Source organism: Equus quagga, chromosome 14 (genome assembly GCF_021613505.1).
Source record: "Equus quagga isolate Etosha38 chromosome 14, UCLA_HA_Equagga_1.0, whole genome shotgun sequence".
Lineage (NCBI taxonomy): Eukaryota > Metazoa > Chordata > Mammalia > Perissodactyla > Equidae > Equus > Equus quagga.
Window position 1 is genome coordinate 21178720 of NC_060280.1, and position 26037 is coordinate 21204756.

Here is a 26037-nt window from a genome sequence, read left to right on the forward strand (position 1 = left end):
GATTTCAACAGTTAAGGTTTTTTGTGAACCAATATGCGTTTTTAATTATAAATTTAACTTAATTCTTTTAAAAATTACTCACTATAGGCCTGATTTAAATTTGGTACCAGAAAATGTACTCCATACCCTTACTAAAAAGCTTCACACTGGCTAATGACATATGGACCAATATATTTTGACCACAGACACTCCTTGTCCTTTTATTATTATATTTATGGCATATTATTACATCAAATACTATAAAATAACAGATTAATTAAGAACATATTTTTCTAGCAAGCTCTTTCTTCAGAGCTCCTTTAATCTCATTGCTCCTGAGGCTGTAGATGAGGGGGTTCAACATGGGGATCACCACCATGTAGAACACAGACACCACCTTGTTCTGGTCAGTTGAGTAGTAGGATTTGGGCATCACATAAATGAATGTGATGGTCCCATAGTAGAGAGTGACCACTGTGAGGTGAGAGGTGCAGGTGGAGAAGGCCTTGTGGCGCCCCTCAGTGGAGCGCATCTTCAGGATGGTGATGAGGATGTAGATATAGGAGACGGCTATGACAAGCACTGTGACCACAATGATGGAACCAGCAGTAAATGAGGGGACAACTGCAGGAATACTGATATCTGAACAGGAGAGTTCAACTAAAGGAGCAAAATCACAGAAAAAATGATTGACTTGATTTGGTCCACAAAAGACTAAAGAAGAAAAGGAAATAGTAAAAGAGCAAGCATTGAGAAAACCACCCACATAAGCCACTATGAGTAACTGGACATAGACTTGTGTGGACATTTTGGTGGAATAAAGCAGTGGGCTGCAGATTGCTACAAAGCGATCATATGCCATGGCAGCCAGAAGGAAGCACTCCACTGACCCAAAGAAAACCGCTGAACCAAGCTGAATGGCACATCCAAGATAGGAGATGGTATTTCTTCCCAACAGAAAGTTTACAAGCATATTTGGTGTGACAGAAGATGATAAACCCATGTCAGCAAAAGCCAAGTGGCTCAAAAAAACATACATGGGATGATGGAGCTGAGAAGAGATTCTGATAATAATGATTGTACCAAGATTGCCAGATATGGTCACCAAGTAGATACATAGGATGATCATGAAGAGAATGACTTGAAGGATTGGGTCATCAGTTAAGCCCAATAAAATGAACCCTGTCACTTCAGTGTGGTTCCCATCCCCCAAGGCATCCATGACACAATGTAACTACTACCAAAATGAACCTGTGATGAAACATTACATTAAAGAGGTTGTAAATTTGATAGCTTCATTGTCATTCATACATATATGGGAAGTCATTATAAATAAAAGTATTGAATAATCAGTGCATATTTACATGTGATGATGAGGATCTGTAGTTTTAAAATTATTTTTAGCAGAATTTTCGGAAAACTTTCTTCAGATAATGTCACCTTTTCTTTTTATATTATATTGTTTCCACAGATGCACTTAAGGTCGCTTTGAGGTCAAAGAATAAATAAGACAGACGGAAAATACAAAAAAGACTGGTTAGTATATCAAATATGCACACATATATATAACTTTACATATATATATATGAGGTTTTGTCATACACATTTTAGTAATAGCTAATATTTACTACAAGCTTACTAACTGATAAGCATGGGCCAAGAATTTATAGACACATATATATGTATATAGTCTATTTCATTTCCCATAAAATAATGTTAATTAATCTCATTATTTTATATATGTGTAAACAGTCTAAAAGAAGTCATGTAACTTGCACAAGGTTACACAAGTGGTAGAGTCAAAACATGAAGCCCAGGAAGTATGACTGTCCATTCCTCTAGAAACTATACAATAAATGAAATTAAATAAACTTACCATGAAGTCAGTACATCTGGCAATAAGTGGACAGCAGATTATCCTTTAAGCCTTCTGGTAGTTATGTATAGAAGAGGCAGCTGATTATTTACACATTTCACAATCTCAACCAGTTAAATAACTTCTTTTAAAAAGAAGAAATAAAATTATTCTTGATACTATTCCACAAAGGAATTTCAAATTAGGGTTATCAATGAGGTCCTCTATTGTAAATTTTTTGATATTTTAAAAATATTTGTAACTCAAAATATCATTATTGTATCAAGTAATTTGAAATGTCAATGTAATCACTATGCAATAAGCATGATTGATAGTCAAAAAAATTAAAATACACCTATTCAACAAATCAAATCACTTCTTCCTGTAACAATGTTTCTCATTTAGAGTTTTGTAGAATAAAATAAGATTATTTTCAACTTAATATGTAGCTGAATAAAGTATAGCTTAAAAGCTGAAAAATGTTCACCCAGTTTGTGACCAGGTTGACCTTCATCTCCAAATTTTCTGACTTTATAATCCAAGCTTGTCTAATGTGTTATTGCCTTGAAGCTAAAGCATTTTGACCCATAAACAAAGTAAGTCTTTCTGCAAAGGTATTTACAATATCTTTCAATTTTTAAATCTTCAATTTAAACATGTAAATCTTTACATATCAATAAATGCCCAGAGTATCTCAAAGATAGTGAATTTACTATCTTACTATATAATTGGGGAGTTTTGAGTTTGGATAGCGTTGAAAGACCTTATAAGAATTTATTTCTTGTGGGTAGACAAACAGGGAAGCCTGATAACTGAGATTATGCCTGTTTATTCACATGAACTGATGGTGGAGACAGCAATTCAGCCAAAGTTGCTTACTAGCTGATTGCTTAATTACATCTTCCCTGTTTCCCCACCATGACTTCTGAGTACAGATATAATTTTAGGGAGTAAAGGGTTCTCAAATGGTAAATGAAAATCAATACATGTGATTCCCTAAAAAAACCAAACTCTTACCTCTTGGAATAAGAACTCAATCTTTCAGCAGCAGAGTAAAGTCATTGTGGTTATATAGCTATCTTTTACGCCTTTGGGGCTAAATCTCTGAAGATTCAAATGTGGTTTCAAAAGCATAATGGAGCATCACTATGTTCTGTAGTGAATATTGAGCAGTTCAAATTCACACACAAAAACAACTAACCTTTCAAGATTCTGTCAATTCTCAAGTGGTCAATTTATTCTTTTGTTTCTATCTAAGTGTTCATGCATAGATATATTTATTAATTATTAGAGAATTTAGTAATTTATTAAATTATTTAATAACTATTAGAGAATATAATATAAAAAATTGTCTTATAGGTAAATATTGGTCCTAAGTTTACTTTGCTATTTCTTATTAAGAAATACTTGGCACCAAACGTCAGGTATAAAAAGATAACTTTAGCTTTATCCATTCCATATGTGTTTATTGATAAGTATTTTGTACTGATATCTATAAGACATATCCTTAATTACTTTGGGGGAATATGATATGGAAGTTGATGTAAAGTTGAATTTTAAATAACAAATTTTTAAAGACATGTATGTTAGTTATCATATTAAAAGTAGGAAAATAAAAGCCTTGAAAGTTGTATAGAGAACTATGAAGACAAAGGGGTTTGGATGACTTCCAGGTAAGAAATAGCCTCCCAGGTCAATAACCTCAAAGTGTTGCATCCTGAGTAGTGCCTTCTGATGGTGGTGGAATATAGGTATCTTCAACCTTAAGATTAAATCTTACCCTAATTCTCTTGCTAATCTTAATTTTATTATCTTCTATCCCAACCCCTGAAGTTCCTCTTTTGAGAAACTGGAGTTTGCCATCAACAAAACGATAAGAACAAACATCCATTCAGGGCTCACTTTTTGCCAAGAACTGTGCTTAACAGTTTACACTGAGTTAATCTTCACAACAATTTCACGATCTAAGTTCTTTATTATCCTCATTGATCAGATGGGAGAACTGAGACTGAAGAATTAATCCACTTGTGCTGGGTGATTCTGACTCACATTGTCAGCTTCCCACTTCTGGTGCTGCCATAATATGTCCACTTCAGCCTTCCAGTCCTTCCCTGAAACCTAAGATTTTCTGGGAATCCATGAGCAGCATGCTCAGTCCACAGGCAAGTAAGTCCCAGTGTGGAAGCAGTTAAGGTCCCAGGGCCAACACTAATCAATGGAGGCTGAGATTCAGAGCATATACATTCCTCCCCCACTCTTCAGCTGGACAATTCTAGAAGACAATCTCTGGGCCTCTCACATGTCTTAGTGGAATCAAATCACTGTTGCTACAGCAGTAACCTTGGTCATACAGCCAGGAAGGAAGATATCAATGGGGAAAATGGAAATCTCTCATTTGCAGGAATGAATGAAGAGAATCGAAAATGATAAATACTAGTTTAATATAAAAATATATTGTATTCTTCTTAATTTCTTTAAAATACATAAAATTCAGCAGATAAAAAATTGTAATATTGTCTTGTGAGGTCTTTATGTATAGAGTGTATAGAGATGTAAGACATATATGCAACAAATATAGGAAAAAGATGGAAGGAGGAAAATCAACATGTAGGGTCTTAGGGTCTCTATAAATTATTAACTCTAGGCAAACTGTGAATATTTAGGAACATACATTCTTATCCTAAAAGCAAGCACTAATGCAAAGAGATATGCCTAAAATGCCAGTGGAAAAATTTTAATAGAATTTTTAAAAATTCAAATAATCTAAAAGATGACAGGAAAGGGTAAGAGGAGAACAACATCAACAACAATATCTGATAAAGAGCATCCATGAAAAATGTTCAGCTAGCATCATTCTTAGTGGTAAAATGTTGAAAGAATTCCATCTACATTTGGGATAAACACAAGGAATCTATCCTAAGGACTTTTATTCAACATTATACTAGAGGTCCCAGGTATTTAAATAGGGTAACCAATAATAAAAATAGTATAAAGACGAAACAGGAAAAAGTAAAACTGTCTCCAATTGTAGATGTGTTCATGCAAAAATGCTAAGAAAATGTTAAGGAATATGTAAAACGTACTATAACTCATTTAGTAAGAGCACAGGATGGAAGTATAATATACAAAAGCAATTCTATTTTTATATACTGGCAGCAAACAATGGAAATATTAAAATGAAAAAAATACATTTATACTATGTTAAAAAATAAATATTTAGGAATAAATTTATGAAAAGCTATACAATACACCTTCAAAAAATTGTAGAACTTGGAGAAATTAAAGACATAAATAAATGGAGCATAATATACTACGTTCATGGATTGGAAAACTTAATACTATTAAAGTGTTAATTCTCCAAAAATTTATATATGTATTCAATGCAATATATGGATAAAAATTCTAGAAGGACTTTTTGTATAAATAAACAAACTGATTCTATGTGGATATGCAAATTAACCAGAACAGTGAAAGCAATTTTTAAAAATGAAGAATAAATTTGGAGAATTTGCACTACATGCCTTGAGGACTTACCATAAAACTAAGATAGTGCCGTGTGGGGAAATGATGGACACACAAGTCAAAGGAACAAAACGTCCATAAATAGATCCCCATAAGTACTGGATATATCCATAATATACTGATCAATTGATATTGAACTAATGTTAAGCGTAATTCTACGGTGAAAGAATTTTCAGCATATGTTATTGAAACAACTCTTTATTCATATGGAAAATGTGACCAACAATCCTTATCTCATACTCTACACAAAAATTAACTCAAAAAGTATCACAGGTGTAAATACAAAACTTATAAAATTTCTAGAGCTACACATATGAAAAAAAATCTTTGTGACTTTAGAGTAAGCAAAGATTTTTTAGGTAGGACACAGAAGCACAAACCATAAAAGAAAGAAAAATGACATATTGGAATTCCTCAAAATTTAAAATATTTGCTTTCCAAACAGAAAAGTCCAGAACACTGAAAGGGAGAAAATGTTTGCAATACATACACATGAAAAAGGTCTTGCATGTAGATTGTATAAAGAACTCTTAGAACTGAATAATAAGAAGACCAAGAGCCTAATTTTTAAAATGGGGTAAGCTTTGAACAGGTACATCAAAAAGGAGATATACAAATGGGCAGTAAACATGTGAGAAGATGCTTAGCATCATGAGTCATCAGAGAAATACAAGCTAAAATTAAAAAGAGGTGCTCTTGTACAATTATTAGAATGGCTAAAATCAAAGAATAATATCAAATGTTATCAAGGTTTTGGAGCAACTGGAATTCTCAACATTACACATGGGAATATAAAACCATATAACCATTTTAGAAACTAGTTTCTTAAAAATATTTTAATATATAGGTGTAAATATTTTTATATCTACTATAAGATCCAGCATGCCCACTTCTTTGTATTTAACTAAGACAAGTGAAAACATATATTGGTACCCAGGTCACTTGAATGTTCATAATAACACCTTAATTCACAGAAGCCCCAAAGTAGAAACAACCTCAAAGCCTGCTAACAGGTGAGTGGATAAAAATTTGATATATCGATATAAGAGAATACTACTCGGTAATAAGAAGAGATAAATTACTCATATACAAAACATGAATGAATCTCAAACTAAATATATTAATAGAAAAATGTCAGATATGATGGGCACATGCTATGTTATTCTCCTTTATAAAACTCTAGGAAAACAAATTAATCTATATTGTCAAAAAGTAGATCAACAGTTATTTGGGGCCAGGGACAGAGGGAAGTATGGACTGCAAATGGACATGAGGAATCTTTAGAAGGCGATTGAAATGTTCTCTTTTATTATTATTAAGTTATTGAAATGAATAACAAGGATCAATGCTATCAAAAAAGATAATTTTTTCTCTTTCAGAACAACTGCATCATTTATAAAGTATTATTTTTGCATTCAAGAAAATGGGCTGCTAAGTCAAACAAGTAATTCTCACTCCGATGTTATTTATTTGTGTTTTGTCTCACTTCTTTCCTTTTTCTAAATCTCCAGTATTGATCTTCCTCTTTCTGTTCTTTCCAGAAGCTGGTAGAGGAAGTTTAAATGATTTGATTTTAATTGATGACTACTCTGCCTGACAGAGTTATCAAGTTATTCTTTCCTAGTTTAATTTTTTGGCATATTCAGTTAATGCTAGGCCACAGTTTCTTCTCTTTCTTCTTTGCAAATGCTGATGATAAATTCTATGCACGCAGACGTCATTGGCTGTTTGTTACTTATATTTCCCATAGACTCAGACAGTGCCTACAATATAAGAGCACACAATATAATTTTTTGAAAGAATGAATGAAATGATTAATGGCCTATGTTATTATTTCCAAGAAGATTGTTAACACTGTTATGAAGAAAATTCAACACACAGATTTCTTCATAATTGAAGAGAGGAGCAGTGGTATCTTTAGCTCCATTTTCCAGAAGGAAATGACACTGTTATTTCCATTACTCTACCTGTAGCAGATTTCCTTTGCATTTGGAAGAGTGGTGGATGGAGATAATAGCAAAGATAGACTGTGTCTGGTTTGAGGATACAGTAGATAGAGGATGTGGTGGAGACTGAGGCAGGAGCAGTGTCTAGGGATCAGTTTGCGATCAGCACCAAATATGCGGGGGTATCTGGATTTCCTCCTCTAAGCAGTGTGTAGCCACTCACTATTTCTGTCACTATCAGTGATTTAATACATCCTGTTTTAAGAAATCTAACACTGGGTCACCATGTAGTGATGAAGATAAAAATGCAGAATTGTGACTACTAGACAAGCACGGAGGCACCATATTCACCCTATGGGATAGGTCCAGGACAGTAGCAGAGGGAATAAAAAAAGAGGATAAGGATGCTAGTAAAAGGACATCTGGAATTTTGAAGTGACTTATTGGATAAAAAGATGATGGAGGAATGAAAAATAGAGCCTGATAGCAGCTCTCTGATGACTGTAACTAACTTAAATAGGAAGTAGAAGAGGAAATTCTGACTTGGGGAAATACAGCTAGATTAGTTCTGAAAACATTGCATCCAATTAGTGGAGATCATTCCAGCACTGGAGACGTGCCAAAGGAAATTGGAGGTTCCTTTTTGCTAGAGGAGGAAATTGGAGAGTCACACAAGGTAAGTGGTACCTGAAACAATAAGAATGGAAAGATGTTTCCATTAGAGGTAAATAGACAGGGAAAGCTTCCAAGGAAAGAGACTGGAGTGGTCTTCACAGTAAACCGTATGGGTCTTGGCTGAATTGCTTGGGTAGATGAATTTCCCGTGTGAGGGTCTTGTGTTTGCTGTGTAACTGTGCCTGTGGCGCTCTCTCCCCTGATCTTTACCTGTTGGCTGCTCATTCCCATTCTACTCTCCCCTTAAGTATGTCACCTCCTCAGAGAGGGCTTCCCAACTCCACAAACAAAAGTAGTCATTCTCCCACATCACAGAGATCCTGTGTGTCTGGTTCCTTGTTGTGTTTCCCATGTAAAAAAGTCTGGCACATCATATGCATTTAGTCAATATTTGTATAATAAAGTTATAACTTATATAATCACTTAATCACTCTGTAGCTTGCTCTGTCTTTTACAAAATCAGAAGAAAAATTTCCAGCACATAGACTGGTAAGGATTACACAAGACAGCTCTGTCTAACCCCAGCATATTGTCCGGCACATTATAGGTATTAAATTAGGTACTGGTTACCGGTCTAACTCCTCTTTTACTCTTTGCCCGTAACTACAATACAAATAGAAAACACCAAATCTTCAAATAACAACATCTTTGTTAGTTCTACAGAATAATTCCCAGCCAGTGTTTCTCTCTTTCTCTTGCACACTATTTCATTTTCCACTGCTAACTCCTTACTATTTTTCTTTCTTTTTCCCTTTAAAAATGACAGAAGTTAAAATCAAAATTCTATGGCATGTCTTCATATCACTTTTCTGCCCTCATCTCCTACAAGGTTAGATGTTTAATTAAAGTCCGAAATAGAAATATGATTTGTAAATTGATCTGATGAATGGTACTTGGTTCTATTCAGTTCTGCACTTCACAGTAAACTGCATAACAAGTATACCTGCTAGAAAACATCCTTGAGGTTCTGACAAAAGTCCAAAAGTTGACTAGAACACAATGATCAGAATCTGCCATTCTAGAATGCGACAGTATCTTTGAAATCATTTTGTCTCCAAGCTAGTCCATTATATTGTATTAGGCATCAGGAAAAGAACTTCAATAAGAAGCTCTTAAGAAATTAAAAATTATTTATACGTATTAAGAACTAATGATATTACGTATCTCAAGCTCCAATTACCATGGATAGGAATCAAGAAGTCACAACATGTTAAATTAATTTACGTGGTCTAGTCATTGTCACAATTAACACCTTCAGAGCTGCTTCATAACGGTGCACTGAAAAAGTGAAATGAAAGAGTGCTGCATTGAAAGAAAAGTCAGTTCTTTCAGAAAATGTCACTGATCTCCCTAAATTTTTTAAATGTCATATCCATTTTACGTGATGCAAATGATTGAATTATGTTATTTATTTGATCAATAGTTTACCAAGCACTTCTGAGTACCAAGGTACCAGTGACATTACAAAATCCAGTGGATCAGAACAAAGTAGTTTAATTCATATTTTGCCTCTTACCTGCAGATCTTGATTGGGAAAAAAGAGAGATTAATAGTGCTTTTGTGAGTAGAATTCTAGAAGAAATTTGGACCTACGCTCTGTCATTTATGCAGATTCTCATACTAGAATCACTCTCATCATTCTGATTCCTGAACTTGACTTCAGTCAGGTGCACATTGCATCCCTTTCTCAGGCTCTCCCATGAAGACGTGCCTGCAACTTGCCCAGGTGCCCTTGATTAAAGTCCAAGTGACATCACTGCATAAGGATCTTTTTATAATCATCTCAGAGTCTTAACTTCAAGAACCTCTGCACCCTTGGAACAAAGTTGCTTTGCCCACCCCATTCCTTCTATGGGGTTTTTCCAGTTTCCCAGACCTGCCGAGTCTCCTTTTTGTGGTATTTTTCTTCTCCCGTGTGACCATCTCAACTGCAAACATGTCCATAAAGGTGGCTATCAAGCTCATTCACAACCTTCACACCTCCATGTGCTTTTTCCTCTGTGGCCTGTCCTTTTCAGAAACTTGTACCACTATGGTAATCCTCCCTGAATGTTAATGGACTTGCTATCAGACAGCAAGACCACTTGTCTTCCTGAGTGTGCCACACAGATGTTTTTCTTCTTTGGCTTGTCAGGCAATAACTGCTTCATCATAGCTGCCATGTTCTATGACTGATATACTACCATTCACAACCCACCACATTATGACATCTGAATGACCCATAAAATCTGCTTAAAAGCACATGATCCCTCTTGGGTGGTTTGGTTCCTGCTTTCTCTGAGCATTGTCATCACTGTATTCAACTCACTTTTTTGTTATTCCAACACCATCTAGCACTTCTGTGACATCTCTGCTATGGTTTCCCTTGCTTGTAATTATACTTTATATCATGAAATGGCTGTTTTTGTACTCTCTGCCTTTGTGTTGGTGGGAAGCTTTATTTTAGTTACTATTTCCTACATCTTCCTTGGGTCCATAGTTTTGAAGACGCCTTCTGCAAAGGGCAGGTATAAGGCCTTCTCAACTTGCTCCTCCCACCTCACTGCAGTGTACACCCACTATGGGTTTGCTTGCTTTGTTTATTTGAGGTCCAAGGACAGTGATACATTCTGTGAGGATGTGTTTATGGCTGTGACATATACAGTACTGACACCTCTGCTTAATCTCACCCTTTACAGTCTGAGAAACAAACAAATGCAGAAGCCCTAAGGAAAGTCCTAGGTAATGCAAATAGGTTTATCCCTCAAACGGTAAATAAAAGAACCCAAAACATTTAAAAATGTACAGATACTGATAAATAAAAGTGGAAAAACAGGACTACTTCCAAAAATTATCACTTTGTATACAAAACAATTAAAGTACTACCTAATTACCGTATGTATTCTGACATCACCATTGTTCTAGTACAAACAGGATACAGTTTTAACATATTTTTAAATATATGAGTGTGTTAGATTGTGTGTGTAAAGATAAATGCATACGCTAAACAATTTAAAACATGTTGTGGAACACAGTATTTTCATGATAGTAGTTAGATGAATCTTTCTGTATTGTAGTTTTAGTGTCAATTCCCAAAACTTTTTGACTGGCCCTATGTCTTAAATATTTTCACCTATTTTTTCCTAAAGGCTTATAGTTTATAGTTCTACATTTTACATTTAAGACTATGATCTGTTTTGAGTTAATTCCTGTCTGACTTGTGAGGTTTAGGGTGAGGGGTTTCCACCCTCCATGGACGGCCTATTGCTCCAGCACAATTTTGGAAAAGCCTTCTATCTTTCAGTGGATGGTTTTTGCACCTTTTGAAAAAATCATTCAGGCATATCTGGTGGGTCTTTCTGTAGTTTCTCCAGTTGGTTCATTGATCTGTGTGTCTGTTCTTCTACCATTACCACACTGTTTTGATAACTGTAGCTATAAAATAAGCCTTTATATCAGGTAGAATGATTCTTCCCACTGTATTCTTCTTTTCAAGATTATTTTATATATTCTAGGACCTTTCCTCTTTAGTAATGCAAGTATTTAGAGCTGTGAATTTCCCTCTCAGCACTGCTTTAAATGCATCTCACATTTTCATATGTTGTCTTTTAAAATTTTCATTCTGGAAGAGTGACATCAACATCATGGCAGAGTGAACTTGCCCAGGACTCTCTCCCCTCCAACATACAACAAAAAGGGACATCCATACTCCAACAAAGGACACCCTAACATCATATAAAAACCTAGGAGAGACACGCAGCCACATGACAGAGGGCAGAGAGGCTGGAGCCTCCCTCATAGGAGCTGGAATGGGTAAGAGAGATCTTTGCTCCCTTCCCTAAAGACTTCAATCAGGACTGAGGGGGTATCCATGAGGGAAGGAGCTGGGGAGGGCATGCTGGTTCACAGGATCACCCAGGGCTCCCTAGGGCCCCTGCAGCCTAAGGGGAAGCTCTTTAATGGGGTGAAAGCTTTCCTGGGGTGTGACCTCATCAAGCCAACACCCCAGGAGACCACATAGGCAGAGCTGAGTGAGAAATCCCAGACTGCACGCAGGAGAAAGTGCCCTTTTCCCCACCCACCCCTTGCCGAGCTGCTCCACTGCCTGAGATTTTGACAAAAAGCAGAGGGCTCAAAATATGTGGCTCTCGACCCCCACCCAGAGGTGATAGGTGGTAACTGCAACCAAGTAATATCAGAATGAGAAAGACCTGCCCTTCCAACATCAGACACTACATCAAATCTCCAGACCGGAGAGAAAATGACATGCACCCAGAACTCAGTCCTGAGGACACAGAAGTATGTAAGCTAAACGACAATGAACTCAAAATAGCTATCATGAAAAAACTCAATGAAGTAAAAGAGAATGTAGAGAAACAATTCAAAGAGTTCAGGAGCTACTTCACAAAAGAGATTGACACTATAAAGAAGAATCAAGCAGAAATATTAGAGATGAAAGACACAATGGAAGAGATAAAATAAAATATAGATTCCCTGAATGCTCGAGTGGACATCATAGAGAAGTAAATCAGCATAATCGAAGATGGACATGTTGAAATGCTCCAGAGAGAGGAGGAGAGAGAACTAAGACTAAAAAGAAATGAAGAAACTCTCCAAGAAATATCTGACTCAATGAGGAAATGCAACATAAGAATTATAGGTATTCAAGAAGATGAAGAGGAGAATGGAGCAGAAAGCATGTTCAAAGAAATAATAACAGAGAACTTCCCAAATACAGAGAAAGAGAGGGGAATATGTATGGAAGAGGCTTCCAGATCTCCTAGATTCGTCAGTGTAAAAAAGACCTACTGCAAGGCATATAGTAGTAAAACTGGCAAAAATGAATGACAAAGAAAGAACGCTAAGTGCAGCAAGGCAGAAGAAAATAACCTACAAAGGAACCTCTATCAGGCTTTCAGTGGATTTCTCTGCAGAAACCTTACAAGCTAGGAGAGAATGGAACAACATATTCAAATCTTTAAAAGACAAGAATCTTCATCCAAGAATACTCTAACAAGCAAAAATATCCTTCAGATATGAGGGAGAAATTACATCTTTCCCAGACAAACAAAAGCTAAGGGACTTCGTAGCCACAAGACCTCGCTATAAGAAATCCTCAAGAAGGCCCTCATATGCAAAAAAAAAGAAAAAAAGGGAGAAAGGGTTCACAAAACACAGAGTAAGGAGATAAATAGGTAGACATAAGTAGAATAGGATAGCAAATATTCAACTATAGCATTAGGCTAAAGGGAAGGAAAACACCAAAAACAAAGACAATCTTGTCACTTTAACCACAAACTCACAACACAGGTTGGAATAAGATATGAGAAAAACAACTTAGGGGGAGAGGAGGAAAGGGACTGAATCTGGTTTACACTAAGGAAATAAGAGGCCATCAGAAAAGGGACTATCTTATACTCGAGATTCTAAATACAAACCTCATGGTAATCACTAAACAAAGAAGCAGAACAGAGACATAAAAAATAAATAAGGAAAAAACAAAGAAATATATCATGAAAAAACTACATAATTCACTGGGTGGACCAGAACACATGGGATGAGAAAAAAAGGAAATGCAGGAAAACCAGAAAACAAGTGATAAAATGACAGCATTAAGCCCTCATACATCAATGATCACCCTAAATGTAAACGGATTGAATTCTCCAATAAAAAGACACAGAGTAGCGAGATGGATTAAAGAACAAGACCCAACAATTTACTGCCTCCAGGAAACACATCTCAGCTCCAATGACAAACACAGCCTCAGAGTGAAGGGGTGGAAGGTGATTCTCCAAGCCAATGGCAAACAAAAGAAAGCAGGTGATGCAATACTCATATCAGATAAAGTAGACTTCAAGATAAGACAGATAAAGAGAGACAAAGAGGGCAGTATATAATGATCAAAGGGACACTCCATCAAGAAGAAATAATGCTTATAAATATCTACGCACTCAACATAGGAGCACCAAAGTTCATAAAGCAACTATTAACAAACCTAAAAGAAGATATTAATAATAACACAGTAATAGTGGGGGGCCTCAACACCCCACTCACATCAATGTATAGATCATCCAGACAGAAAATCAACAAGGAAACAGTGGAATTAAATGAAAAGCTAAACAAGTTGGACTTAATAGAAATATATAGAACACTCCATCCAAAACCAGTAGGATACACATTCTTCGCAAGTGTGCATGGAACATTCTCAAGGATAGACCATATATTGGAAAACAAGGCAAGCCTCAATAAATTTAAGAAAATAGAAATAATAACAAGCATCTTTTCCAACCATAATGCTATAAAGCTAGAAATTAATTGCAAGAAAGAAGCTGAGAAAGGGACAAAGATGTGGAGACTAAACAACGTGCTATTGAACAAGCAATGGACCATTGAAGAAATTAAAGGAGAAATCAAAAAATATCTGGAGACAAATGAAAATGAACACATACCACACCAACTCATATGGGATGCAGCAAAAGCTGTATTAAGAGGGAAATTCTTCGCAATACAAGCTCACCTTAACAAACAAGAATAAATCCAAATAAGCAATCTCAAACTACACCTAATTGAATTAGAAAAAGAAGAATAAACAAAGCCCAAAGTCAGCAGACGGAGAGAAATAATAAAAATCAGAGCAGAAATAAATTCTGTTGAAACAAAAAAGGCAATAGAAAGGATCAATGAAACAAACAGCTGGTTCTTTGAGAAGATGTATAAAATTGACAAACCCCTACCCAGACTTACAAGGAAAAAAGAGAGAAAGCTCAGATAAACAAAATAAGAAGTGAAAGAGGAGAAATAACAAGAGACTTCAAAGAAATATAACAGATTACAAGAGAATACTATGAAAAACTATATGCCAACAAAATGGATAACCTAGAGGAAATGGATAAATTCTTAGACTTACAACCTCCCAAAGCTGTCAAGAAGAAACAGACAATCTGAATATACTAATCACAAGGAAAGAGGTTGAAACAGTAATCAAAAGCATCCCAAAGAATAAAACTCCAGGACCAGATGGCTTTCCTGGGGAATTTTACCAAACTTTCAGAGAGTATTTAATACCTATACTTCTCAAGCTATTCCAAAAAATTAGGGAAGATGGAACACTTCCTAACACATTCTGATACCAAAGCCTGACAAGGACAGCACAAAAAAGGAAACTACAGGCCAATATTGCTGATGAACATTGATGAAAAAATCCTCAACAGAATTTTGACAACCTGAATTCAGCAATACATCAAAAGGATTATACATCATGATCAAGTGGGATTCATACCAGGGACACAGGGATAGTTCAACATCTGCAAATCAATCAACATGATACACCACATCAACAAATTGAGGAATAAAAACCATATGATCATCTCAATAGATGCAGAGAAAGCATTTGACAAGATCCAATAGCCATTTATGATAAAAAAAAAAAGAAACTCTTAACAAAATGGGAATAGAAGGAACTTACCTCAACATAGTAAAGGCCATATACGACAAATCCACAGGCAACATCATACTCAATGGGCAAAAATTGAACACTATCCCACTGAGAACAGGAACAAGACAAGGATGCCCAGTATCACCACTCTTATTCAACATAGTACTGGAGGTTTGGGCCAGAGCAATTAGGCAAGAGAAAGGAATAAAAGGAATCTAAATAGGGAGTGAAGAAGTGAAACTTGCACTGTTTGCAGATGACATGATCTTATATAGAGAAAATCCAAAAAAATCCATTGGAAAACTAATAGAAATAATTAAAAACTGCAGTAAAGTTGCAGGGTACTGAATAAACTTAGAAAAATCAGTTGCTTTTCTATACTCCAATAATGAACTGACAGAAAGAGAACTCAAGAATACAATTCCATTTGCAATCGCAACTAAAAGAATAAAGCATCTAGGAATAAATTTAACCAAGGAGGTGAAGGACTTACACAATGAAAACTGTAAGACATTACTGAAAGAAATTGATAATGACATAAAGAGATAGAAAGAGATTCCCTGCATATGGATTGGAAGAATAAACATAGTTAAATTGTTGATACTACCCAAAGCAATCCAAATCAGAATCCCAATGACATTCTTCACGGAAATAGAGCAAAGAATCCTAAAATTCATATGGGGCAAAGACAGACCCTGAATTGCTAAGGCAATCCTGAGAAAAAAGAACAAAGCTGAAAGTATCACAATCCCTGACTTCAAAATGTACTACAAAGCCATAGTGATCAAAGTGGCATGGTACTGGTACAAAAACAGGCACACAGATCAAGGGAACAGAACTGAAAGCCCAGAAATAAAACTACACATCTATGGACAGCTAATCTTCAACAAAGGTGCCAAGAATATACAATGGAGAAAAGATAGCCTCTTCAATAAATGATGTTGGGAGAACTGGACAGCCACATGCAAAAGAATCAAGGTAGACCACTACCTCACACCATACACAAAAATAAACTCAAAATGGATCAAAGACTTGAAGATACATCCTGAAACTATAAAACCCCTGGAAGATAATATCGGTAGTACCCTCTTTGACATCAAACTAAAAAGGATCTTTTCAAATACCATGTCATCTCAGACAAGGGAAACAAAAGAAAAAATAAACAAGTGGGAGTTCATCAGACTAAAGAGCTTTTGCAAGGCAAAAGAAACTAGAATCAAAACAAAGAGACAACCCACCAATTGGGAGAAAATATTTGCAAATTGTATATCTGACAAGGGGTTAATCTCCATAATATATATAGAACTCACACAATTGAACAATAAAGAAGCAAACAACCTGATCAAAAATTGGGCAGAGGATATGAACAGACATTTTTCCAAAGAAGATATACAGATGGCAAATAAACACATGAAAAGATGTTCAATGTCACTAATCACCAAGGAAATGCAAACAAAAACTACTCTAAGATACCACCTTATGCCTGTTAAAATGGCTATAATCACTAAGACTAAAAATAACAAATGTTGGAGTGGGTGTGGAGAACAAGGAATGCTCATACACTGCTGGTGGGACTGCAAACTCGTGCAGCCACTGTGGAAAACAGTATGGAGATTCCTCAAAAAAACTAAAAATAGAACTACCATATGACCCAGCTATCCCACTACTGGATATCTACCCAAACAATTTGAAATCAATGATCCAAAGTAGCCTATGTACCCCTATGTTCACTGCAGCATTATTCACAATAGCTAAGACATGGAAACAATCCAAGTGCCCATTGACTGATGATTGGATAAAGAAGATGTGGTATATATACATATACAATGAAATACTACTCAGACAGAAAAAAGACAAATTCATTCCATTTGCAATAACATGGAAGGACCTGGAGGGAATTATTCTAAGTGAAATAAGCCATTCTGAGAAAGACAAACAGATGATTTCACTCATATATGGAATAGGAACAAATACCTAGACAGAGAAAACAGTTCAGTGGTTACCAGGGAAAGGGGGTGGGAGGAGCGCACAGGGGGTGAAGGGGAGCACTTATGTAGTGACAGTCAAAAAATAATGTACAACTGAAATCTCACATTGATGTAAACTATTATGAATTCAATTTAAAAAAATGTCATTCTGTACTGTGTATATTTTAACTACTGAAGTTCCAAATCTCCTTTTTCTTATTTATTTTCTGTTTAGAGAACTTCATTTTGTGATTACTTAAAGGTAGATTTGTTGGGAAAAAGTTCTCTTAGCTTTCCTTCATCAGAAATGTCTTTATTTCTCCTTCATTCTTGAAGGCTATTTGTGCCAAATATAGAATTTACATTTGCAAATTCTTTGCTTTTTAGTACTTGAAAAATATTGTGCCACTTCCTTCTGGCCTTCACAGTTTCATGAGAAACTTGTTGTCTTTTACATTACTTTTTCAAATAAATAATGAGTCCTTTCTCTCTGGGTGCTTCCAAAATTTTTCTTTGTTTTAACTTTTTAGAACTTTAATTATGCTGTGTCTTGCTATGTATCTCTTTGGGTTTATCCTGCTTGAAGTTTGCTGAGCTTCCTGAATCTGTAGCTCTATGTCTTTCATCAAATTTGGGAAGTTTTCAGCCTTCATTTCCTTAAATACTTACTCAGTCCCTCTTTCTTTCTCCTCCTCTTCTGGGACTCCCATTTTATGGATGTTAGTTCAGTTTTTATTGTCCCACAAACCCATGTAGTTCTGTTCTTTTTTTCAATTTATTTTATTTTTGTTTAGATCAGGCATTTCTATTTATCTTTATTCAAGTTCACTTATTCTATCCTCTATCATGTCTGCTTTACTGTTGAGCCCATCCAGAAAGTTGTTTTATTTTTTATGTCAGTGATTATATTTTTCAGTTCTATCATTTTCACTTATTTTTATAACCTATTTTTTTGCTGAAATTTTCTTTTTTTAGTAATATCAAGAAAACTAATGGTAGCTTATTGATGTGCTTGTTTGATGGCTGCTTTAAAATCTTTGTCAGATAGTTTGAACATCCCATTCATCTTGGTATCAGCATATATTGTCTTTTCTCATTCAAGTAGTGATTTTTCTGGTTCTTGGTATGACAAAGGGTTTTCAATTGTATCATAGACATTTAGGATATTATGTTATGAGACTCTGGATCACATTCAATCATTTTTTAGGAGGAGGTCCCCCTGTTGAGTGTTGCTGCAACCAAGAGATGAGTGTAGATGTTCAGCTTCCTGCTCAGCACTATTGACACAACTCTGGAAAAAATAGAGTGATGACTCACACTGCCTCCTTGCAGATGAGTGAGATGGAAGATCAATTCTGCCCTCTGCCCTGTTGGCTCCTTCTCAGTGATAATGGGACTTCCATGCCTCCTTGCTTCCAAGAAAGCTCAGGTCCTTGTTTGGCCACACTGGCTCTAGGGAAGGAGGAAGTGTAAAGCTGTTCACACTGCTTAGTTGTTACAGGGTAGATGTGGAAGCTCAACTTCCCACCGGAGCACTCACAAATAGGGTTGGAGTAGAGGAGAGCAGAGTATAATTATCTCCACCTCACACTCCCTCAGTAAGTCTCATTGCTTCCAAATGACAGTGGAGGCTCGTTTCCTCACTAGACCCCACAGACACCAGCCTGGCTGAGGAATCAGAGGGTGGATGGACCAAAGATCAGCTCCCTACTTGGCCTCATTGAAATCTGGGGGAGGGAGAGAGGTATGACTTTTGCACTGGTGTTTGTCTGGAATAGGGCAGGTAGTGCCAAAAGGTTTTGTGTTCTGTTAAGACCACCCTTTCCCCAGTTATTTGGCTAGAAGGAACAGGCTTTTCTTAGAGCTCTTTTTGTAGCTTTTGGTGGTTCTGGTTTGGAGGCTTCTGCAGCACCCTGTGCAGGATATATAGAAGCAATAAGAAAACTCAGGGACTCATTGCTATGTGGTTCCTCGGGTCCCATGTTCTAGGAGTCTGCCTTCTTCCTCCTTTCAGAGTCTTCCTATGCTTGTTTGTTGTGTCACATCTAGGGATAATTTCAGTAACGATCAGGAGGACCTAGAGGAATGGATCTGCTTCGTCTTCAGTGGAACCAGAAGTCTATGCCTTCAAACATTTAAAGATATTTATCCACCTTCTTATTTACTTTGTGGCATAAAATTAGTCTAGCACAGGTTAGCCTGATATATCCCAATGTAGAAGTCTCCACACTTACTTTGAAGACAAAGAGTTGGCTAGAATGGGATGTGTCGGAGTCAAATGAAAGTCCTTTAGTGGTGAAATATTCTCAAAGAGTTCCTCCACAGAAAGTATATGCTCTAAAAGAAGTCAAAACATTAAGAGGATATTTGTGACCTTGAGGTTTGGCTCAATCTTGTAAATCACCATGAATAATACCTGAAATCTAGGGTGCAATCTCATCTTATAGCTCCTATTGCTGATGCTCTTACTACTGCTACTATTACTAATGTTTGGTTTCTAGATCTTTTAACTCTCCAAACATGCAAACACATAAGGGAGATAAATGTTCTTCAGAAGAGAGTGATTATAAAACTTTTACTAAAATAGGCTAAACTAGGCTGGGATTGTAGTTGCCAATCTGAGTTAAACAGTGTTGAGGCAGTGGCATAATTGTGGTGAGGATGGTTTTGTGTAAAATCCTGTCACAGTTGTACCAGGATCTGACACATTCAATCACTTGAATCAGCCTGACATTCAACAGATTCAAAGGCAGCAGAGTCAGTGATTCATACCAGAGCAAAATCTTCATTCAGCCATCCATTCATTTATTAATTTTTCTTTCATTCATGTCAAATAGGGAAAGGAGAAAGACATTGTAGCTGTCTATATGAAACTGCCAGCATTGTGGAGAAAACAAATACTGATTCTGTAACTACAAGTGCACTGAGTATTCCAAAGAAAATACACAGGATTCTAAGGGGGATAACAGTTGTCCTTAATTAGGTCTCAAGTTTCAAGAAGGCTTCTAAGAGGATGGGAAACAACATTTAGGTTGGTACCTATAGCATAAGAAGGTGTTAGGTGAAGGGAAAATGCATCCAAGTAGAGGTAGTGAATGTGAGAGGGTCCTGAGGCAGCAAAGAAATTGAACATGTTTAAGGATTTAAAAGAAGACCAATGATGGCTTCCTAGAGTTTGGCTGTTGGGGATTAAGGGAAGAGCAATGAGAGAGAGAGAAATAAAACAGGGGCCATATGCAGGACTTTGTAAACCATGTTAAGAATTGTTGCCTTTACTCTAAGATCTTTGGGGTATATTAATGAAGAAATTAATCTGTTTAGATTTATGGCAGTGGTTGGCATATGAAGAATGAATTGGAAGAGAGTAAGAGAGGAGAACTAGTTAGGGTTGTACTAGTACGGATTACCGGAGAAAGAGAGAGAGATTTATTTTAAGGAATTGGCTCATGCAATTGTGAGAGATTTCAATTCCAAAATCCACAGGACTGTTCAGTAGACTAGAAATCCAATAAGAGTTGATGTCACAGTCTTGAGTACGAAAGCAGACTGGAGACAGAATCCCTCTTTTTCAGGGGCCCTCAGTTTTTTCTCTTAAGGTTTTCAACTGATTAAACAAGGGCCACACACATTATGGAGGGTAATCTGCTTTACTCAAAGTCTACTGATTTAAATGTTAATCACATCTAAAAAATACCTTCACAGCAACATCTAGACTGGTTTTTGGTCAAACAGCTGGTCACCATGGCCTAGCCAAGTTAACACATAAAGTTAGTTACCACAGGAGTGCTACTATAAAATAAATATATAAGATGGTAACTGAATATAGAAGGACTGACAATGAAAATGAAGAAAGTAAGAGATAATATTGTTTTCGGAATGTACAAGACTTTGTGATTGAGTGTAGGCATGTCGAGGGGGAAAAAATAAATTTCTCTCCGTTTCTGAATCAATGAATTGATTGAATAATGGTGCTTCTTACTGGGTACAGAACACTGAGGGGAGCAAGTTGGTGGTAGAAGGAGAAAATTAATTTAGTTTTAGGCAATTTGTGCTTGAGTTTCATTAGTCAAAAATATTTTTGTCTAAAACACTAAACAGAGGACAGCGAATGAGAAACAAATGTGGTGGTCATCAGGATATAGAGGTAAATTAAGCTTCACAGAGTAAACACCATGCAGTTCCCTCAAGCTTTCTTAACAGGATGTGTGAGTCTGACCATGAACAAGTCACTCCAAGAGTTTGTTCATTCAACCCCCGAGGAGTTCAGGAACCCTTCTCATTCCCATGGGGAAGTCACCTGTTTTGACCTGAGAGGAAACTTCACAGTTTGATCAGGGGTATTTCATCCCATTCTTTTATGAGTTATCCCCTTACTAGGCTGGAGCAAGAGACCAGGAACACAGACCAGAATTTACGGGTCCAGAAAGCCCATTGCCAGCAGATAAGCTTTCTGCAAGAAGAATGTCTCCAGTAATTTTACTGTCTGGTTCCACTTGGTCAATTCCCCTTAGAATGTACTCAGTCATAACTATAATTATCACACTCACTTCAGGATAAACTGCAGTTAAAAATGGACATAGTCTTAAAGGTTTGGAGGTACATTTATCTTAACTGATGGCAGAGAGCTACTTTTGAAATGAAAAAAATTATAAAATAATTTTCAGCATATTAAGTATTCTTTCATATTAACCAATTTGTTTTACTAATTGGGCCTCTGACTTAAAGTTTGATCTCAGAAAAACCACTCCCTACCTTTACTAAAATTCTCCACATTGACTAATGACACATGGACCGATGTATTTCTACCACAGACACTCTTTGTCCTATTATTATGTTTATTGTATATTATTACATTAAATAACAGATTAATTAAGAAAATATTTTTCTAGCAAGCTCTCTCTTCAGAGCCCCCTTAATCTCATTGTTCCTGAGGCTGTAGATGAGGGGGTTCAACATGGGGATCACCACCATGTAGAACACAGACACCACCTTGTTCTGGTCAGTTGAGTAGCAAGACTTGGGCACCACATAAATGTATGTGATGGTTCCGTAGAACAGAGTGACCACTGTGAGGTGAGAGGTACAGGTGGAGAAGGCCTTGTGGCGCCCTTCGGTGGAGCGCATCTTCAGGATGGTGATGAGGATGTAGATGTAGGAGATGACTATGACAAGCACTGTGGCTACAGTGACGGAGCCAGCAGTAACTGAGGGGACAACTGCAGGAATACTGATATCAGAACAGGAGAGTTCAACTAAAGGAGCAAAATCACAGAAAAAATGATTGACTCGATTTGGTCCACAAAAGACTAAAGAATAAAAGCAAATAGTAAAAGAGCAAGCATTGAGAAAACCACCTATATAAGCCACTACAAGTAACTGGACACAAACTTCTGTGGACATTTTGGTGGAATAAAGCAGTGGGCTGCAAATTGCCACAAAGCGATCATATGCCATGGCAGCCAGGAGGAAGAACTCAGCTGTCCCAAAGAAAACAACTGAACCAAGCTGGGTGGCACATCCAAAATAGGAGATGGTATTTCTTCCCACCAGGAAGTTTACGAGCATATTGGGTGTGACAGATGATGAATAGCCTATGTCAGCCAAAGCCAAGTGGCTCAGAAAAAAATACATAGGATGATGGAGCTGAGAAGAGATTCTGATAAGAATGATTGTACCAAGATTGCCAGATATGGTCACCAGGTAGATACACAGTATGATCATGAAGAGAATGATTCGAAGGATCGGGTCATTAGTTAAGCCCAATAAAATGAACCCTGTCGTTGAAGTGTGGTTCCCATCGCCCAAGGCATCCATGACACAAAATGTACCTGCTACCAAAATGAACCTGCAATGAAACATTATATAAAAGAAGTTGTAAATTTGATGGTTTCATTTTCATTAATACACATAGACACTATTATGAACAAATAATTCAAGCTGCGTTTGGACTTTTCTTTTGCTTCAGAGTCTAGAGTTTATATATTTATGTGTAGTGAGTCTTCTATATTTTAAAAATTGCTTTTAGTAGAAACACTAGAAAATCTACTTCAGATAATGTATATCTTTTTTGTGTTATATACTTATAAAATGTTCTTAAATTGCCTTTAAATATAAAGATTGAAAAATATAAGCATTATGAGAATAACAAAATAAAATGATAAGTATAACAAAAAATATATAAATATAGGATTATGTAATGGAGACTTGGGTAATAGCTAACATTTATTGAATGATCACTAAATTGCAGGCACAGGGTTAAGAGTTTTATACCTGTAGTTTTATTTTAATTTCCATGTAATAATATTGAGTAGTTTTATTTTATTTATAAATGAAGAAACTGACAATGTTAAGTAATTTATCTATCTAAATTTATGTAGCAAGTGGTGGAATCAAGATGTGAATCCAAGGCAGCTTGAATCCAGTCCATTTCTGTAGGAATTATGTTATAAATGAAACTAAATAATACTTATGGTAAAGTTGAGTCTCTTGGAAATGGGTGGACAGCAAATTATTCTCTACTTTCTGATAGCTAATGTATAAAAGAAGTGCCTAGTTAATCACAAAGTTTACAATTTCTATCAGTAAAATAAGAATGTTTTTTAAAAGGAGAAATACAATTTTCTCCATAGGACAAAGAAGAAATAGAAAAGAATTTCAAATTAAAGTTATGAATGAAGTCACCTATTCAAAATTTGTTACAGAGGTTTAATATTTACAATTAAAATATTGTTTTGTCAAGTAGTTTGAAATACCAATCCATTTACTATGCAAAACATTATGTCATTAATATCTAAGACATAATTAGAGTACATTTATTTGAATAAATCAAATCATTTCTTAATGTAACACTGTTTTCTAATTGGAGTATAACAGAATGAAATAATATTAGTTTCAATATAATACATAGCTGAACAAAGTTCCAGCCTAAAAAGTTAAGTTTACTGAAGTTCACCCAGAGAGTGGCCAGGTTAAACCTCATCTCCAAGTGTTCTGACCTTACATTCTTGACTTTGTCCCACGTATCTGGTTGCCTGTAAGCTAAAACATTCAAAACAATAAACAAACGAAGTCTTTCCACAAGATATTTACTAATCGTAAATCCTCAACGCATCTCAAAGCTACTGAATTTATTAACATTGTGACTGAGTGCCAAGTTTAGAAAATATTGAAATATCATGTGAGTTTCTGGTCTTATAGGTGAAAAAATGAGGATGCTGGTACCTTGAATTGTGCTTGTTTATACACACTGAATAGACTAAAAACAAGCTAATTCAGCTAGCTTTACTTGCTAGCTGATGGTGAATTACATCTGCACTGTTTCTCAACTATGGCCTGAGAGTACTGATAAAACTTTAGAGACCAAATTCTTCTCAAATGGTAAACGAGAATCAGTACGTCAGATTAACTCACAAAAGCCAAAATCTTACCATTTGAAATAAGAATGCATTCATCTGACAGCAATAAATTCAAAGTCATTGTTATATAGCAGCCATGCTATCTTATTATTGTTTGCATTTGAGTATAAATCTCTGAAGATTCTAAAGATTCAGTTGTGAATTCAAAATCACTGGGGATCATTACACATTCTCAAGTGAATATTGGGCAGTTCACTTCACACAAACATAACTAGTCTTGAAGGGTTTTGTCAATTCTCAAGTGGTCAGTTTTTTTCTTTTTATCTAGGTGTTGGCGCACTTTCATTTGATAATTGTTGTGGTATAATATAATATATTATCTCATAGCTAAATATCAGTTCTAAGTTTACTTTGATATTTCAGGTTAAGGACACTAAACTTTACATATAAAAAAGTAACCTCAGCTTCATTCATTTTATGTGTCCATTTCATAAGTGTTTTACGTGGCATATGTAAGGCACTCCATTAGGTGCCTTGCAGAATGGAGTGGAATGCCATGTAAAGTTGAATTTTAAATAACACATTTATTTAAGATGTGTATATTTTTTTAGCAAAAAGTATAAAATAAATATCTTTAAAGTTGTGTCGATAGAGAACTGTGAAATAAAAAGAGCTTTGGATGACTTCCCGATCAGACTTAGTCTACATGCCTCAAAGTGATGATTATTGGCTAGTGGCTTATTTGATTATATGGATGGTGGGAGAAACAGCTATCTTCAACCTGAGGACTCAATCTAATTCTCTCACTAATTCTAGTTATAGAAAATTCTAGCTCACCCTCCTGATGCGCCCTTAAATGGTCTTTGCACTAATAATACCAACCAACTTTCATTCAGACCTTACTCTTTGCCAAGCACCATGCTTAACACTTTACTTACATTTTCTTATTTAATCCTCACAATAATTTAGTGAGCTAAGTATTCTCATTATCCTAATTTTACAGACAGAGAACTGAGGCTTACTTTAAGACAGCTGTCCAAATGTTCTCAACTGGTTGAATTAAATCCACCTTTAAAATTCAGATCAGAGTGAATACTGGAATGTGTACTCCTCATTACTGCTGTCGTCTAGTCAGCTTCAAGACCTAAATGCTAAGTGATGACCACTGGTTCCCAACTAGTCTCTGATTCATAGTTTCCTCTCTCCACCCTCAACACTGCCTATTTTCCTAAAACTGACTAGCCCTACAGTCTGGCGCTGAGCACTAGGTCAGTACTCAGGATCCTAATTTCCTCTCCTATGCTCACCAATGACCAACTCCTGT

The 26037-nt window shown here is 36.0% G+C and overlaps 2 protein-coding genes and 1 pseudogene across 2 annotated transcripts; 1 reads left to right on the forward strand and 2 right to left on the reverse strand.

Moving 5' to 3' along the window:
- Positions 1-256: 256 nt before the first annotated feature.
- LOC124225210 (olfactory receptor 502-like) lies at positions 257-1201 on the reverse strand. The gene has a single exon (XM_046637720.1). The coding sequence runs from the start codon at positions 1199-1201 to the stop codon at positions 257-259; it is 945 nt and encodes a 314-aa protein (XP_046493676.1).
- Positions 1202-3972: 2771 nt separating this feature from the next.
- On the forward strand, positions 3973-10754 carry LOC124252231 (olfactory receptor 10T2-like; annotated as a pseudogene).
- An 11473-nt stretch (positions 10755-22227) lies between these two features.
- Positions 22228-23172, reverse strand: LOC124225187 (olfactory receptor 502-like). The gene has a single exon (XM_046637677.1). The coding sequence runs from the start codon at positions 23170-23172 to the stop codon at positions 22228-22230; it is 945 nt and encodes a 314-aa protein (XP_046493633.1).
- Between the last annotated feature and the right edge of the window lie 2865 nt (positions 23173-26037).